Source organism: Capsicum annuum, chromosome 11 (genome assembly GCF_002878395.1).
Source record: "Capsicum annuum cultivar UCD-10X-F1 chromosome 11, UCD10Xv1.1, whole genome shotgun sequence".
Classification (NCBI taxonomy): Eukaryota; Viridiplantae; Streptophyta; class Magnoliopsida; order Solanales; family Solanaceae; genus Capsicum; species Capsicum annuum.
The window spans coordinates 227712281-227732303 of record NC_061121.1 but is presented as its reverse complement, the minus strand read 5'-3'; the positions used below and the strand labels follow the sequence as shown (position 1 = coordinate 227732303).

Sequence of the window (20023 nt, the reverse complement as noted above, 5' to 3'; positions counted from 1 at the left end):
AGTGTGCTATAGTTCACGGTTTTTGTAGTGTGCCTGAGGCTCGAGTGTGTTCTGGGTAGAAATATGTTGGGGGATCCTAGGCAGGCTGTGGATCATCCAAGGGGGGGCCAGTTTGGTCGGCAGGGCCATTTGGGAGGTCAAACAGGCAAAAGGGCACGAACTGGCCATTTTCAGGTCAAATTGGTGTGCTATAACTCACGGTTTGTTGGGTGTGCCTGGAGCTTGGGCGTGTTTTGAGCTGAAAATCAACCGTGGGCTCCCAAGCAGGCTGTGGATCGACCAGAGATAGGCTGTTTAGGTCAACAGTGCTGTTTGGGTGGTCAAACAGGCGAAACAGCATTAACAAGCCATTTTCACGCAAAATTGATGTGTTATAGATCACGATTTTCTGGGTGTACTCGAGTCCTGGGCGTGTTTTTGGCTGATAATTGATCGAGGGTTCCCAAGTAGGTTGTGGATCGGCTAGAGGTGGGAAGTTTGGGTCGGTCGGGCCGTTTGGGTGGTCAAACAGGCGAAGCGGTGCGAATAGGCCATTTTTGGGCCAAATCGATGTGCTATAGCTCACAGTTTTCTGGTCGCGAGCCAAATCGGTATGTTATAGCTCACAGTTTTCAGTGTGTGCCAGGTAAGAGTGTTAAGTGGGCCGGCCCGGGTTAACCCGGAACTGGCCCGTTAAATTTAGCCGAGTTGTGGGCTGGGCTGGGTCGGGTTTGAGTTCATCAGTAAAAATTTTAAAAGCAACCCAAAACCGGCCCACTTAGACCAACCCGGTCTAACCCACCTAAACCCGGTCAAACCCGATTAAAAATCTGGTCAAACCCGGTCAAAAACCAAAAAACAAATTCCAATATACACTATATATACCCACCTATATACATTTTAAATACGTTAAACAATATATATACACTATATATATAGTATATAGTATATAGTATATAGTATATAGTATATACTACATTAGAATTTAAAAAATATATACACATATACACAATTACACATATATACGTAACATTCAATATATACGACTATACGTACTACTTTAAATAAAACATATACTACAATATTTATATATATATATATATATATATATATATATATATATATAGTTATATACTAATTTATAAAACATATACACATGTATACGTTAAATATATACGTCTATAGAAGATATATACACATATATACGCATCATTTAATATATATATACTACTTTAAATAAAATATATACTGCAATATATATATACTACAATATATACACACACTATATATATATAGTTATATACTAATTTATAAAACATATACATATGTATACGTTAAATATATACATCTATAGAAGATATATACACATATATACTCACCATTCAATAAAATAAAATATACTACAATATATATACTACAATATATACACACACTATATATATAGTTATACACTAATTTATAAAACATATACACATGTATACATTAAATATATACGTCTATAAAAGATATATACACATATGTACGTACCATTCAATATATACGTACTACTTTAAATAAAATATACTACAATATATACACACACAATATATATATAGTTATATGCTAATTTATAAAACATATACACATGTATATATACGTCTATAGAAGATATAGACATATATACGTATCATTCAATATATATGTACTACTTTAAATAAAATATACTACAATATATACACACACTATATATATAGTTATACACTAATTTATAAAATATATACACATGTATACGTTAAATATATACGTCTATAGAAGATATATACACATATATACGTACCATTCAATATATACATACTACTTTAAATAAAATATACTACAATTTATATGCTACAATATATACACACACTATATATATAGTTATATACTAATTTATAAAACATATACACATGTATACGTAAAATATATACGTCTATAGAAGATATATACACATATATACGTACCATTCAATATATATGTACTACTTTAAATAAAATATACTACAATATATATATTGCAATATATACACACACTATATATATAGTTATACATTAATAACTATATAGTTATACACTGATTTGGCTCGGGCGTGTTTTGGGCCAAAAATAACTTGGGGATCCCAGGCAGGCTATGGATCGGCTAGAGGTGGTTCATTTGGGTCGACGGGGCCGTTTAGCTAGTCAAATAGGCAAAACGGTGTAAATGGACTATTTTCTAGCCAAACAGGTGTGTTATAGCTTTTGGTTTGCTAGGTTTGCTTGGGGCTCGGGCGTATTTTGGGTTGAAAATTGACCGAGGTCTCCCAACTAGTCTGTGTGTTGGCCAAAGGTAGGTCGTTTAGGTTGGCGGGGCTGTTTGGGTGATCAAACGGGCAAAACGGTACGAACGGGCCATTTTCGAGTCAAATCAAGCTCACAATTTTTTGGGTGTGCCTGGGGGTTGGGTTTTTTTGGGTTAAAAATCAATCGGGGTCTCCCAGAAAGGTTGTGGATATTCCAAGGGTGGCTAGTTTGGGTGGATGGGGTGGTTTGGGTGGTCAAACGGGCAAAACGGTGCTAATGGGCCATTTTTGTTCTAAATTGGTGTGCTATAGCTCACGGTTTTCTGGTTGTGCCCCGGGCTCGAGCATTTTTTATACCTAAAATCGATCAAGGGGTCCCAGGCAGGCTGTGGATTGACCAAGGGTGGGTCGTTTAGGTCAGTTGGATCATTTGGGTGGTCAAATAGGCCAAACGGTGCGAACAGGCCATTTTTAGGGACAAATCGATAAGCTATAGCTCACATTTTTCCAGATGTGCCTAGATACCCATCTTTTTTTGGGATGAAAATTGATTGGATGATCCCAGCCAGGTTATGGATTGTCCAGGGGTTGGTCATTTAGGCCATTAGGGTCGTTTGGGTGGTCAAACGGGCGAAACGGCCTGAACGGGCTATTTTTGGGCCAAATCAGTGTGCTATTGATCACAATTTTCTCGGTGAAAAATTAAATAGGGGCTTCCAGACAGGATATAGATATACCAGGGGTGGGCCATTTGGGTTGGCAAGGTCGTTTAGGTAGTCAAACATGCAAAACAGTGTGAATGGTCCATTGTCGGGCCATAGCTCTTGGTTTTCTGGGTGTGCCTGAGGCCCGAGCGTGTTTTGAGACGAATCAATCGAGGGCTCCTAGGCAGTCTGTGGATCGTCCAGGGGTGAACCATTTGGGTCGGTGGGATTAATTGGGTGGTCAAACGGGCAAAACAACTCGAATGGACCATTTTTAGCCCAAATTGGTATTCTATAGCTCATGATTTTCTGGGTATGCCCCAGGCCCAAACGTGTTTTAGGATGAATTTGACGTGGGTGCAGGTAAGTTGTGGACTGGACAGGGGTGGGCCCTTGGGTTGATGAGACCATTTTGGTGGTCAAACAAGCGAAACAATGTGAACAAACTATTTTCTCGCCAAATCGGTGTACTATATATCTCACGATTTTCTAGGTGTGCCTGGGCACTGGTGTGTTTTAGGCCAAAAAGTTATTGAGGGCTCCCAGGAAGGCTGTAGATCAGCCAAGGGTGGGCCGTTTAGGTCGACGGGGCCATTTGGGTCTATTTTTGGGCCAAAACAGTGTGCTATAGCATAATTTTTTGGGTATAACCAGGTCCCGAGCATATTTTGGGCCAAAAATTATTCAGGGGCTCACAGGAAAGCTGTGGATCGACTAGCAATGGGTCGTTTTGGTCGACGGGGCTGTTTGAGTGGTCAAACGGGCGAAACAGTGTGAATGGGCCATTTTTTAGCCAAATCGATGTGTTATAGCTCATATTTTCCTAGGTGTGACCAGGACTCAGGTGTATTTTGGGACAAAAATTAACCGAGGGTTCCCAGGCAGACTATGTATCGTCCAGGGGTAGGTCGTTTGAGTCGGCGGGGCTGTTTAGGTGGTCAAACGGGCAAAACAGTGCGAATGGGCCATGTTCGGGCTAAATCGGAGTTCTAAGATCAAGGTTTTTTGGGCGTGCCCAGGGCCCGAGCACATTTTGGGTTGCAAAATTAACTAGGGCTTCCCAGGTGGGCTCTGGATTGGCAAGGGGTGAGTCGTTAGGGTCAGCGGGGTCGTTTGGGTGGTCAAACAAGCAAACCAGCGCGAAGGGACCATTTTTGGGCCAAATCAGTGTGTCATAGCTCACGGTTTTCTAGGTGTGCCCAAGGTTCGGGCGTGTTTTGGGCCAAAAATCAATTGATATTCCTAGGCAGGTTATGGATAGGCCAAGGGTGGATCGTTTAGGTCGATGGGGCCGTTTGGGTGGTCAAACAAGCGAAACAGTGCAAACGGGCAATTTTCAAGCCAAATTGGTATGCTGTAGCTCACGGTTTTCTAGGTGTGCCTAGGGACTAGGCATGTTTTGGGCCAAAAATAGATCGGGGCTCCCAGGCAGGCTATGGATTGGCTAAGGGCAGGTCGTTTGGGTCGGTGAGGCTGTTTGGGTTGTCAAATGGGTGAAACGGTGTGAACGAACCATTTTTGGGCCAAATTAGTGTATTATAGCTCACGGTTTTCACTGTGTGCTTGAGGCAAGGGCGTGTTTTGGGCCAAAAATTGATCGGGGACTCCTAGGAAGTCTGTAAATCGGCCAAGGTTGGGCCATTTGGGTGGTCAAATGGGTTAAACGATGCGAACGGGCTATTTTCTGGCCATATCGATGTGTTATATCTCACAATTTCTTGGGTGTGCCCGGGGCTCGAGCGTGCTTCGAGCTAAAATTTGTTGAGGGCTCCCAGGTAAGCTGTGGATCAGCTAGGGGTTGGTTGTTTGGGTCCACGGGTCCATTTGGATGGTCAAATGGGAGAAATACTAAGAATAGCGCATTTTCGAGCCAAATTGGTGTGTTATAGCTCACGATTTTCTAGTGGTACCCGGATCTCGAGCGTGTTTTGGGCCAAAAATTGACTGAGGGCTCTCAGGTAGGTTATGGATCGGCCAGGGGTGGCCTGTTTGGGTCGACAGGGCCGTTTGGGTGATCAAACAGGCAAAATGGTGTGAACAGCCCATTTTTGGGTCAAATAGGTATGCTATAGCTCACAACTTTCTGTGTGTGCACAGGGATTGGGTGTGTTTTCGGCCGAAAATAGACTGAGGGCTCCCTGGAAGGCTGTGGATCTGTCAGGGGTGGTCGTTTGGGTTAGTGGGGCTGTTTGGGTGGTCAAACAAGCAAAACGGTACGAACAGGCCATTTTTGGGCAAAATCGGTATGCTATAGCTCACGGTTTTCTTGCCTGCTGTAAATCAGTCTTGCTTAATATTGATGAGTGATGACAGCCAAAAGGGTTTGACTACTACCTCAAGAATTCTTGGAACCTCTTCTGCATGCCTACTAAAAATTATTTAAGGACAGGTGTAGGCATCCTATTAATAAGATATCCAGTAGTTTGGACATAAGGGCCCAAAACTTCAAGGTTGCATGACCTTGGAGTTTGATTGCTCGGCAGACTTCTAAAACGTGTATGTGCTTCATCTCAGAAACATTATTTTGCTGTGGAGTATAAGCACATGAAGTTCGATAAATGATACAACTGGACTTAAACATGGAGTCATATACTGAATTTATAAACTCAATACCATTATCACTCCTAATAACTTTAACACACTTTTAAAACTAAGTTTTAACATAAGCTAGAAACTATTTTAGAGCAACACATACATCGAAAATATTTGTTTTCATTATATGTAGCAGTCTCGTAAGGTCCCCATACATCAAGATATAGCATGTCAAAACAAGCAGTACTTTTAATACCACTATTAGTAGGAAATGAAGTTCTAACTTGCTTACCACAAAGACAAATGAAACATCTTCTATTGTTTGAGTTTTTGTCTAAAGGAACATAAAACAACTTGTTTAATACTTTGAATGAACTATGACCAAGTCTCATATGTCAAAGATTAACATCAACTAAACTATCTTTAGACTTTAAGGAACAAGAATTTGCACCATGTACTGATTTGATTCTGAAAAAAGGCGGCAGGTATAGGTCACGCCCTTGTATACCAATCCCTTTCACCTTCTCATTGAAGAGATCCTGAAATATGCAAAAGTCAGGAAAAAATGTCACTACACATTGTAAAGATTTTGTTACTTGGGACACTGAGAGAAGATAAAATTTAAATTGATGTATATACAAAACATTATTGATATTATACCCTACAGTAATCATACTTGTTCCCATATAAGTGACATAGGATGCATCACCGGTAGGTAAAAACACTTTTTCAGACTTGTTAGAGTCTAGTTTAGTGAGGCTAGTGAGAAGATCAGGATCTGCTACCATATGGTTGGTAGCTCCTGTATCAATTATCCACTCTTTCTGATGGTTTACAGAACCTAAAATGGTATTTATACCTATTATGTTGGCAACATGGGTGGTACGAGACATTGTTCAGCATAGTCAAAATTTGAATATTGATCTCCTATAAAAAGCAAGGCATTTGCATTTGACTGTTAGGAAGTACAGCTGAAGAAGATGCATGAACACTAGCATGAGCTTGATACGTACCCATCTTTGAACCTTGATGAGAGCCAACAATTGATACTTGAGATTAAGATAGAAAACCATCTCTTAATCATCTCGAAGTATTAGGATGCTTAGTCTTTGCTAAGAATGTTCATGAAACTAACAAGCTCAAAACTAGAGCTATAAAACCCATTATATGGGATATTCTCCTACCCAAAAGGGTTATATACTTTATAATCTTGCTGATGATAATTTTTTGTTCTCAGAGATATTGAATTTAGAGAGACTATTTTTCATTTTCAAGATATCACTACCAAATCATTATCTTTCTTGGATGCATTCTCTGATAATCTATTAGCACCTGAGTCAAGTCAGTTCATGTTTACTGAGCAGCCACCTAAACAAGTTCCTGCACTTGTTGTGTCTATGTCTGTTGGTGTCACACAAACTACTACAACTAGATTCTACTCAACCACATACACAATCTATCACTAAATAAAGATGATCAACCAAATCTAAGGCACTACCTTTGTGGTTAAAAAGACTTTGTTACAGCTAAGAAATCTACTACTGCTCCTGCTTATGTGTCTATCAAATTACATAAGTTATGATCACCTATCAACCAACTATTAAGCATTTCTTGCTAGTATTTCTGTAGAGGTAGAACCTACTTCATATACTGATGCTATTAAAGATCTCAGACGGGTTGAGACCATGAAGGCAAAAATAAGTGCTTTAGAAGATGATCAAACTTGGAAAGTTGTAAGCTTACCTGAATGAAGAAGCCTGTAGGTTGTAAATGGATGTTTAGAATAAAGTACAAGGATACAATATCTATAGAAAGGTTCAAGTCAAGGCTTGTGGCCAAAGGTTATAGCTAGCAAGCAGATATTGACTACCTAGAAATTTTCTCTCCTATAGTCAAAATGGTTACAGATAGATCTGTATTGGCACTTGCATATGTTAGGCACTGGCACATCCATCAAATGGATATATACAATGTCTTCTTGTAAGGTGATCTTCTAGATGAGATATGCATGGAGTTACAACAAGGATTTCAAAGTCGGGGGGAGAAAAGACCAATGTGCAAACTTCTTAAATCCTTGTATGGCCTAAAACAGGCACCTAGACAGTGGTACTCAAAGCTTTTAGAAGTTGTTGTGCATCTTGGTTTTGTTCTGTCTCAATATGATAACTCATTATTTACAAGAAAAGTTGAAAATAATCTAATCATCATACTAGTTTATGTAGATGATATGCTAGTTACTAGAAGTAATCTACGGTTGATCAAAGACACTAAAGTTGTCGTGCATAAGATTTTTAAAATGAAAGATCTTGGAGCATTAAGATTCTTATTAGGCATTGAATTTGCAAGATCAAAAGATGGAATTCTGATGCATCAAAGGAAATACAAAAATCGGAATTAATATCTAAGTTGGGATTGAGAGCAGCAAAACCAGTAGCTACTCCTTTTGAAGAAAATGTCAAGTTAACTACAAAAGAACTTAATGATCATATAGGTGATTCGAGCTAGGGGGAGAATGATTCACTAGCATACATTGTAGCTTATTAAAGAATCATTGAAAAATTACCATACTTGATCCTGAGCAGACCTGATATAAATGCAGACACTAAGTCAATTCCTACATCAGCCTAAAAAGTCACAACTAGAAGCTGCTGTGAGAATAGTCAGATATGTGAACAATCAGCCTGGATAAGGTGTACTACTGCCAAGCAGTAGTCAACAACAGGTCTCAGCCTATTGTGATGTTGACTGGGCAGCTTGTCCAAACTCAAGAAAGTCAGTGAATGATTTTTTGGTTAAATAGGAGATTCTTTAAGCTCTTGGAAATCAAAGAAATAGATCATTGTTTCCGGAAGCTGAGTATAAAAGTCTTGCCTCTACCACTGTTGATTTAGTATGTATACATGGCCTATTTGGAGAACTTGGACTTCAGTTGACACTACCGGTTGTATACTAGATAGTAAATCAGCTATGCAGATAGCTGCAAATCCTGTGTTCCATGAAAGGACTAAATATATAGAAATTGATTGTCACTTTGAAAGGGAAAAATACAAAAAGGCATAATCAAGGCAGAGTATATTTGCACAAGAGATCAACAAGCAGGTCAGCTAAAAAAAGGATTGTACGAAGTTCAACATGACCATGTATGTTCCAAGCTTGGATTGTACAACATGTTTACATCTCCTAAACTTGAGGGGGAGTGTTAAGAGAAACGTAGATTAGACTTTGTATAATTTGTTACTTAGTTGATTAAAAAGTTAGTTATACACAATAGCCGACACTAGTATAAGTACTACTGCTGCTCAGTTTTATTGATCAATAATGAGAATATTTCTCTTCTTTCTTCTTCGTACATCTTTACTTCTTTGTTGTTAATTCTACATTACTCAACAGAATGTGATTTACAAACATGCACTGCGTGTCTCCGCCTATTTTGCAGTTTGTTTATTTTTCTTAAGTAATAATTTATCACATAAAACATTTGCAAGCGCAAAGGCTATAAAACATGTAATTTAAGAGCTATAATTTTCAAATTGCATGCGTCTCTCTATAGGTTTGGTGTAAACACCAAAGTGTGAAAATTTTAACGTACCAAATTTTCAAATTACATGCATCTATAGGCTTTGGTGTAAACGGCAAAGTGTGGAAATTTTATACATACCAAATTTTCAAGACCGGTGAGTTCGAATTTGAAGCCCATAATTCCCCAAGCTCTCTTGCTCTTCATGAATCTTCTCTGCACTAGCCTCGACTACAGGGCCACATTTTTCTACCTGGATTAATATTAGCGTCGCTATATCTCCAATAGCCTGGGGAATCTCCTCCAGGCTATTGAACCATATGAGCACTAGTTGCTCAAGTACCGGAAAATTATCACTAGATGTTTCTTCCCACCTTTCTAGATCTCCGTACTCCAAACGTAGGTATTTTAATTTTGGAAACACAACATCTGCATTTAGTCTCCAATCTGTCCCCCAGAATCCGCCATTTGCTTTAAGCACCTCGAGTTTGGATAAATTAGCCAGCACAACCGTATCTTCCCATGGAAAAAATGTATAAACCAATGTCAGTTGCTTGATATTAGACATGAAAACATGCCTAGAGAGAATGATTGGATCATGTTCTACTGCTGAAAGTATATGTAGTGTCTCAAGCCCTTGTAGAAGAATGGGACATCTAACAAAAACAGACCAATCAGTATTGGATACCACTCTAATCTTTAGCTTATTCAGATTGGGAGTTCTTGTTAGGATTTCATCAAGAAAAGGACAGGAAGGTAGAGCAAGATTTTGCAAGTTATTGAGAAACAAAAGTTTTTCTTCACCAATACTACTATGATTTTCTGCCTCAAGAGGATTAGGAATATGATTTGACCATCCAACATCGATATGTCTTATCGCTGACATTTTCCATATCTCTAGTGGCAGTTGAACCTCGTAGGCGACCAATATTATGGTTTGTAGATTCCGCAATTTGGCTAGTGAAGCAGGGTCGTCAATGCCTGCAGCAATGTATCTCAAATGTACAAGCTGAGGTATTACACGAGAGAAATCATTCCTTATTGCAGATACATCCAACACCTTAAGCAGCTTGAAATGTGAAACCGTGGAACAGGGAAATTCTGAGAAATAAAAACAACAGGCTTTTGTAAAGATCAAGCTGCGAATGGTACTTGTAATACCATCACTGCCATGCTCTAGAAAATAATCACACCGTGAGAAGTCATTAAGTTGAAGCACCACTCTTTGTTGATCATATAAACCTTGTGAGAAATCGGTGATGGTCCCATCCATGAAATGCACAACATTTTCAATTTGAGCTTGTCGTGTGAATAATTGGCGAATGACATCATGAATTTTACAAGTTTTGATCCTTCTATTCGCCCCTCGTCTACCAACCAAAATTAGACTCCGATCAACTAGCTCTTCTAGATACTCCTCTGCCACGACTTCTAACCTTTTATCGACTCTTGCCTTTACAAATTGCTCAGCAATCCATAACCTAGTTAACTTGGAAACGCTAATCTCCATTTCTTCAGGAAAACCTCCAACGTAGAGAAAACACGCCTTCAAATATTGCGGCAAGTAACTGTAGCTCAAAGAAAGAATTGCTTGACAATGTTCAGAAACTGTACCAAAGAATGAGATCAAATTTTGCTCAACTTTCTTTCAATGATAATGTGTAGGATCCAACTTGGCAAGAAATCCAGCAACTACAACAATAGAGAGAGGTAATCCTTGACATTGTCGTATGATACGCCTCCCTATTTTCTCTAGTTGTGGAGGACAAGGGTCTTTTCTGAATACTCTTTCGGTAAACAAATTCCAACTATCATCTAAACTTAGAAAAGACATATTATGAGGAGGAAAATCGGAGCAACTCACATAATCAGCAACATATTTGAGTAGAGTGGTTAATAGAATCCGACTTTTCCTGTTATCATTTGGAAATATTCTTCGCATTTGGTCCCACGCCTCAGTAGTCCAGAGTTCATCTATGACAATCAGAAATCTCCTACCCTTGAGACCTCTATACGCAATCTCCGCTAGCTGATCATTTCTCATCTCTTTAATGCTTTCATTAGTCTTGTTCCGACTAATTGAAGAGACAATATCAAGAAGCACTTGTCTCTCATTGTAGTTTTCAGAGACAGTTACCCATATACATGTATCAAATCGATGTCTAATTAATGAATCATCATAAACTTTTTTAGCAAGAGTTGACTTACCTATACCGCCCATGCCAACTATTGATATGACAGTTAGCTCATCTATTCAACAAGTGAGGCGATCTATAATGGTGTTAAAGCCATCCTCCATTCCTACAATCCTAGCATTCTGCTCAGTTGCATATCTTCTTGATGAAGAACAAGTTTTTGCTTCCGCGCATTTGCTTCCATGTTTGTTTAACTCTTCCCTAAGAAGATCAACTACTTCTTTTTCCACTTGTTGCAATTCTTCATTGAAGGCTTCACAAGCCCTTTCCTGGACTTCATTGTCTTCTGCTAGAATGATGATGCTTCTTAGGCTTGAATCGACGCGATCTTCCAATTTGTAGATTACATCTCTGATCCTCTTTTCTAAAACATTCAAAGTTTCAGTATCTTTAATCTCCTCAGTAGCATTATCAAGAAAAACTTGCAGTGCAGATAGAATTTGATAAACAGATTCAACAAGATGTTGTTGTATAAACCTTACACAAACCAAACATGTTTCAGGTTGTAAGATTTGTTGCAGTGTATGCATAAGTGAAGAAAGAGCAGCATAAGCCATTTCTCTCAAGTGTATGTAATAGGGTTATTGCAGTTTGCTTTGAATGCCTAAAGACTCAAACCACTCCACTTCACCATTTTTTTTTTTTGTTTCCCACTCAGTGGTCGCAGTGACGAAGTCAGAAATCTCGTTAAGGGCGCTCAAGATTTAATACATACACCACTGGGTGTCCAATACCTGTTTTATAGTTCGCGCACTGTAAGGCTCATTCTAAGAATGGCACTCCCAATAAGATTTGCTCTATTTCTACGGCTCGAACCCGAGATTTCTAATCAAGGATAGAGAAATCCCGCCACTGCACCACAACCCATTTTGGTCGACTTTACCTTAATAGAAAACGAGAATCAAATTGTTTCACTTAATATATTAGATTGTACTAGTAATATTTATGAGACAGGGTTTAGTGCACTCACTTTTTAAATCATTTTTCTTTAATAAAGTTGATGGATCGCCAATTGGTAACTTCCACAATCCAGTCCACTTTACATTATAAAATTAATTAAGTTGGAAGAAAGGATAAATAATGGGACTCATTTAGTTTCAACTTGTAATGCTAAAACAAATTCAAGACCTTTCTTTCTTTTGAGTTTTCACCTGATGTCTAGTATCCAAATTGAGAGTATAAACTAAAGAGTTCTCAAGGCATATACACGTGTGTCAATCAGCTTGAGAAGTATATATGCATTATTTATTAGACAACTCACTGCATACTCATCTTTTTCTTTAATTAATTTCCCCTAAAATAAAGTACTAGTATTGATATGTGCTTTTCTTTGGTCATTTTAATCTTAGGTATAACAACAACAAACTCAATGTATTCCCACATAGTGAGGTTTGGGGAGTATAAAATATATGCAGTCTATACCTCTACCTCTAAAGAAGTAGAAAGGCTATTTCCGATAGACCCCCGGTTCGAGACACGGAATACTAAACAAATTCATAGTAAAGCATGGAACAAGATGGCATAACATAAATACGACCCACAAGTAATAGTAAACAGAGAAAAGTAAACAGATTTTAATCTTAGGTATAGAAGTTTATTAATGCCCAATTAAGAAGTTCAATCAATAAACCTTACCATTAGTTCTACTAATTGTTTTTTTCCTAGTGAGTGTATGAAAACCTTAAACGACACTTTGAAACGAACCGGAGAAAGTACTATAAAATAGCATTGAAGCATAGAGGAAATTGGTAAAATCAAATTGAGACAAATTCAAATTTATAAGTTAATGAATGCCACAACAACGTTGAGTTAATATTCAATATAAATTAGTTCACAATCAAATATTTAGTAGATTTTTAATATAATACACATACAATATTTGGAAGAAAAATATAAGATTCATGCGAACCACTGCATCGAGAATTCGACGTATACTTGAAACTACAGCCAAGCTAAATTATATCCATCAAAGATCTTCAATCAATTTGAAGAAATTCTGGTTCTCGAATTGCTGCACAGTGACCATTACATGAAAAAAAAAAAAAAATGAAGCAGCAACTCGCTCTTGCTACTTTAAGCAAACTGTGAGTACCCTGCTGACCTGAACTGTAGAAGTTGTGATGCACAATTTGAAGACAGCTATCTTGATTTCAGTAGCCATCTTTCCGGAAAACACCATAACAGTATGCATTTATTAATACAGCTATTTGGGAACGCAATGTTTTGGAAAAGACTGCACTGATGACGGACCGACATTACGTCAAAGTGCAAGAAATCCTGAGACCCTCTAATAGAATATAAGTTGACCAATGTCGATGATAATAGTTGCATACAATGTAATACAAAATCAGTAGCTAGGAATTCTCAACATATGCAGAACATGCCTAACGCTGTTTGTCAGTTACCTAAATCAGGGCCAAGAAGAAATGAAGGCCAGATGATACACAAGTATTGTCCTAAGATATCAAAAGGTTAACTTGAGGTGACTTGGTCGAATATGGTCTCTTCTTGCTGCACTGAATAGTTCTCCACAGAGTTGCTAGCACCTGTTGCAGCTGGTTCTGTGCCATTGATCTCCTCAATTGGAATCTCCCTGTCAAACTGCTCCTTTTCGTCTACTTTTTTAGCATCATTAGAATTCTGAACCAGTGGGTCCGCAGCGGCACGAACTTCTTCTGCACTTTCTTCTTGGCTAGCTGAGGTCCCCTTGCTGAATTCAGCAGAATGAAATGAGGCATCTTCCCCAGCTGGTTTAATCTCTATCTTATTTTCCTCTAGCACATTCAGAGCATCTGCAGCGGCAGGAACTTCTTGTGCTACACTTTCTTCTTGGCAAACTAAGATCGCCTTGCTGAGTTCAGCAGAATGAAATGAGGCATCTTCCCCAGCTGGTTTACTCTCTATCTTATTTTCCTCTAGCACATTCAGTGCATCCGCAGCGGCAGGAACTTCTTGTGCTACACTTTCTTCTTGACTAGCTGATGTCGCCTTGCTGAGTTCAGCAGATTGAGATGCGGCGTCAGTCCCAGCTGGTTTACTCTCTATCTTATTTTCCTCAAGCACATTCAGTGCATCTACAGCGGCAGGAACTTCTTGTGCTGCACTTTCTTCTTGGCTAGCTGAGGTGGCCTTGCTGAGTTCAGCAGAATGAGATGAGGTGTCAGCCCCAGCTGGTTTGCTCTCAATCTTATTTTCCTCAAGAATATTCAGTGCATCTGCAGCGGCAGGAACTTCTTCTGCACTTTCTTCTTTGCTAGCTGAGGTTGCCTTGCTGAGTTCAGCAGAATGAGATGAGGCATCTGTCCCAGCTGGTTCACTCTCGTTCTTATCCTCCTCAAGCACACTCAATGGTAGCGTTTTGTTGAGGCTGTTATCGAGAGGTTTATCTTCAGCTTCTTGAATTTCCATTTTCTCTATGTTTCCCTCATCCATTGTTTCTTCTTTTTCTTGCACAATTTCCATCTTATCTTCACTTGCCAGAGGCTCCTCAGGGACATTCTCACCATCATTGGTCTTCTCCTCATCATCCTTTAAGTTGTCTCCATATGTGAGAACCTTCTTGGTGGCGATCTCTACATCTTGAACTTCTTGATCCTCCGCATCTGGAGAAGCCGGTTCATCACTTCCCTTGTTTTCTTTCTTAGTAGCAGCCTCAGCTTCTTGCTCGTCACCATCCTCCTTAGCTCCTTTTTTGGAACTTGATTTCCTTGGTTTCTTACTGGGAGTAGCACTTTCTGGTGTCTCTGTTGCTTTAGATTTTTCTCCCAGCCTACTTGATCGTCTAGGAGTGTCCCCTGAATAAGCCAGAAAAAAAGTAGAGGATTCATCCAATCAGCAAGGAACTCGAACAACATATTGAAAAGGAAACTTCCCAAAGATTAATCTGCAACATCTCGCCCCAAGAATTTACTGGATTATTCACCAGGAGACATGTATTCCAGACACGCAAAAAAGGACAATTAAGAACATATACCTGTACCCCAATCAAATTCAGAAGCAGGAGGTCCTCCTGGATGAGATTTCAGATACTTTTCCAGTTGCCTCTTACTCGTAATTTCGTCGCCATCAGGTGCAACAAATACAATATGATTCCTTCTAGGCTTACTGGTCTTTCTTGGAGTGAACTGGAAAGATAAACAATTTACTTACTACAAGATTTAAGTCAAAATACCTCCACAAGTTGGCATTCTAAATACAAACTCAACTTTACTATCCAACCCTCTAGAAAAATTCACTTCAGAATTTTAAGCCAGATTAGATCTCACATGCGATAGGCCATATATCCCATTAAAAGCGGAGAAAACTCCAGATTCACTGATATTTTATATCTGTTCCAGACAAGTAATTACAGTTGGTGCCACATTCAGCAAACTTAATTAACCTTCAAAGTTAAAGTTGATTCAACCTTCTGACAATCTTAAGAAATATTTTCAAACAACAAAATTTCTGTATCTAGGGCATACATTAGTTCCCATAGAAGTCATCAATACTGGTATAAACACCTTTCCTAAATAAGCATCTATGAGTACTCCAGATGTCTCATGTTCAATACTGGAACAACTTGCACCCTCGATAACATAAAGAGCTGCTCAGTAACTATCGTACGCCTTTCAAACATTGTCTTGGAAGCCATATGACTTAACAGAGGTGATTAAATTAACCAACTAATACCACATCATCTTAATTGTGATTTATACAGATTAACAAGGTCCTTCAATTTAAAACAAATAATTACAAATAAATAAATAAAATATATACACATACACAGAGATTAACTAAGAGACAATTCTGTCAATGTCCTAAATGCTGGTATAAGTACCTTTCCAAAGTTAGCAGTCATTAGCAGTATAGATGTCTCATGGTTATTACTGGAACAGACTGCACCCTCATTAACATAAAGATACGTTCCATAACTATCTTATGTCTTTCGAATGATGGCTTGGAAGCCATATGACTTAAAGAGGTGATTATCCCAACCAACACACACCAAAGCATCTAAATTGTGATATTATACAGATTAGCTAGGAGACAATTCTGCCAAAGAGCTAAATGCTGGTATAAATACCTTTACTGAATATAAACATTTTTTTCAAGATATTAACATACATGTTTCATGGTCAATAATGGAACAGCTTGACCCCTCAATGACATAAAAGAACTATTTAATAATCATCTTATCCCTTTCAACTTAAGGCCTGGAAGCTATAATGGCATAAAAGGTGATTAAATCAACCAACTACACCGCAACATCTTAATTGTGAAATTATGCAGATTAGCTAGGAGAAAATTCCGACAGTTAAGAAATCAAAAACAAAAACTATTTCTATTAAGTTCATATTTAGCATACACATGCTAAATATACCTAAATTCACGAAACTTTTACCATGAAACTAAATAGAACATAATGCACCAACTTGTTTCAGAGTTACACGTCACTCATAATTTAAAAAACCTAGGTCACAATTAACGGTTAACAAGAAATATAATCTGAAACAACAAAAAAGCTCATCAAAATTAATCACCAAATCGTAGCCTCTTAATGTTAAATTAAGCTCAAATGAAAACCTAATCTGCACACTAAAAGCAGCAAAAGTTATATCTCCACTTTCGACCACAAACACACAACTAAGCAAAGACAATTTCCAATACTATTAACTCAGATTATTTCAAAGTTGCACAATACGTTACTCATAACTAACGCCTAGGTCACAATTAATGCTTAACATGTCACTAATTGAAAACAAGAAACACAATCTGAAACAACAAAAACAGCCAATCAAAATTTTGTCACCAAACCATAGCGACATAATGTTAAACTCAGCCCAAAAAACTCAAATGAAAACCTAATCCACCACAAACATGCAACAAAGGAAAGACAATTTCCATTATAAACTCGCACTGTTTCAGAGTTAAACGACATGTCTATCACTCATTATTAACACCTAGGTCACAGTTAACTCCTCAACATATCACTAATTCAAAACAAGAAGTCTGAAACAACAAAAACAGCTCATCAAAATTTAATTACCAAACCATAACCTCCTAATGTCAAATTCAACTAAAAAGAAAACCTCATCCGCACACTAACGGCAACAAAAGTTATACATCCACTCTCAACCACAAACATGCAACTAAACAAAGACAATTTCCTTAACAACATGTCATTTATAATTAACAATAACTAGGTCACAACTAGCAGTTAACATATCACCAATTCAAAACAAGAAATATAATCCGAAACAACAGAAACAGCAAAATTGAAATTTTATCACCCAATATAGACTCCTAATGTCAAATTCAACTCAAACAACTCAACCGAAAACCTAATCTGCACAAACATCACTAGTTAAAAACAAGAAATATTTCCTTCACAATAACTCAAATTGTTTCAGCTACACAACAGGTCCCTTGTAATTAACATCTAGGTCAGAATTCACGCCTAACATATCACTAATTCAAAACAAGAAATACAGTCTGAAGCGACAAAAAACACCTAAATAGAAAAATTTAATCACCAAATCACCACCTCTTAATGATAAATTCAACTCAAACAACTCAAATGGAAACCTAATATGCAACTAACACCGACGTGTCACTCATAATTAAAAACCTAGATCACAATTATCACCAATTCTAAACAAGAAATATAATAAAAACAACTAAATCAAAATTTAATCACCAAACACAGCCTCTTAATGTCAAATTCAACTCAAATAAAAACCTAATAATCACAACACACACACACAACTAAACAAAAACAATTTCCATAACGACGAAGAAAGAGTACGAATTCTCCTCTTCCATCCAGGACAAGCCGGTATTCAACCGAAACGACGTCGTTTTTCTCCATTTCCATTCTTATTCTTATTCTTCCATTTTGAAACTAGAAAACCTTCTTCGAAAAATTTAATCACTAAATCTTAACCTCTTAATTTTAAATTCAACTCAAACAGCTCAAATTAAAACCTAATATCACTCATAATTAACATCTAGGTCACACTTAATGCTTAACATAAGTTTAATCACCAAACCATAGCCTCTTAATGTTAAATTCAACTCAAATTAAAACCTAATCCGCACTAACAAGAAATATCTTTGAAACTATAAATCAGATTGTTTTGGAGTAACACGATATGTCAGTCACAATTAACTCCTTAACATATTCACAAAATTGACATTTCACTCATAATTAAAAACCTAGCTCACAGTTATCACAACAAAGCAACAAATAACAGATAAATCAAAAAACTAATCACCAAATTCAAAACCTCATAACGTTAAATTCAATCTCAAACAACTCAAATTAAAACCTAATAATCACTAATTCAAAGCAAGAAATATAATCCAAAACCTATCGAAATTCAATCACCATATTACAACAACAACATTCCCAGTGAATTCCCACCAAGTGGGGAATCACCATATTATAGTGTCTTAATGTTAAATTCAACTCAAATGAAAACCTAATACGCACTGAGAACAACTATATCAAAATTTAATCACCAAATCAAAACCTCTTAACATCAAATTCAACTCAAACAACTCAGATTAAAACCTAATAATTCCATAACTTCAATGAAAAAAGTACTAAAGGAATACGAACTGTCTTCTTCCAGACAGGCGGCTAGCAATTCAATCGGAACTACATCGTTTTTCTCCATTTCTATTCTTCTGCTTCCGTTTTTGGAACTGGAAACGCTTCTTCTTAAAATTTAATCACTAAATCTTAAAATCAAACCTAATATCACTCATAACTAACATCTAGGTCACAATTAACGCTTAACGTATCACTAATTCAAACCAACAAAAATACAATCCTAAACCTCAAAAAACAACTAAATCAAAAAATTCAATCACCAAATAATTAAATTCAACTCAAATTAAAACCTAATAATTCCATAGCTTAAAAAAGAAAAAAAAAGGAGGGAGTACGAACTCTCTTCTTCCAGCCAGGCGGCGCTGGCAATTCAATCGGAACGACATTGTTTCTCTCCATTTCTATTCTTCTTCTTCTTCTTCTTCCGTTTTTTGGAACTGGAAACACTTTAACGAAAATTTAACCACTAAATCTTAACCTCTTACTGTTAAATTCAACTCAAACCTAATATCACTCATAATTAACATCTAGGTCACAGTTAACGCTTAACATATCACTAATTCAAAACAAAAAATACAATCCTAAACCTCAAAGAACAGCTAAACCAAAAAATTTAATCACCAAATAATTAAATTCAACTGAAATTAAAACCTAGTAATTCCATAACTTCAAAAAGAAAAGTAATAAAGGAATACGAACTCTCTTCTTCCAGCCAGGCGGCGCCGGTAATTCAATCGGAACGACATCGTTTTTCTCCATTTCCGTTCTTCTTCTTCTTCGAAACTGTGAAGATTTTTCCCGCTCTGAGTGTGAACTTTCTAGATAAAAATAGGGAAAGTTTTTCGAATTGGGGCAAATCTATTTGTAACTACGGACTTCAAATTTTTTCCTTAATTATATTGGATTTAATATTCACTTCAAGTCCGGTCAGGTCAACTAACTTCTGTAATTTTGACAAAAGATTTTGGATCTTTTTGTATTTATTGCTAAATTTGGGTACTCTTTCTTTGTCTTTAACGAGAGTTCTTGGAAAAAGTGATTTTACAAATCGGCCCCTTTACTTTTTTTTTTTCTTCAACATGCATGAATTCAAGGTGTGAAAATAATATTTCTCAGAAATACAGATAAGGTTGTCATAATTACTTCATTATTTTTAATTGATTATTTTACTATAAATAAGTATTTTGGATTAGTTGATCACTT

At 37.3% G+C, this 20023-nt stretch overlaps 1 protein-coding gene and 1 pseudogene across 1 annotated transcript; both read right to left on the bottom strand.

Moving 5' to 3' along the window:
• Window positions 1-5685: 5685 nt before the first annotated feature.
• On the bottom strand, window positions 5686-12153 carry LOC107853977 (annotated as a pseudogene).
• A 1336-nt stretch (window positions 12154-13489) lies between these two features.
• On the bottom strand, window positions 13490-19740 carry LOC107853979 (methyl-CpG-binding domain-containing protein 10). The gene is made up of 3 exons (XM_016698960.2): window positions 19520-19740; window positions 15197-15347; window positions 13490-15017 (listed from the first exon to the last, which is right to left on the bottom strand). Exons 1-3 carry the CDS (start codon window positions 19577-19579, stop codon window positions 13696-13698), a joined length of 1533 nt encoding a protein of 510 aa, XP_016554446.1. The 5' UTR covers window positions 19580-19740; the 3' UTR covers window positions 13490-13695.
• Window positions 19741-20023: the final 283 nt, after the last annotated feature.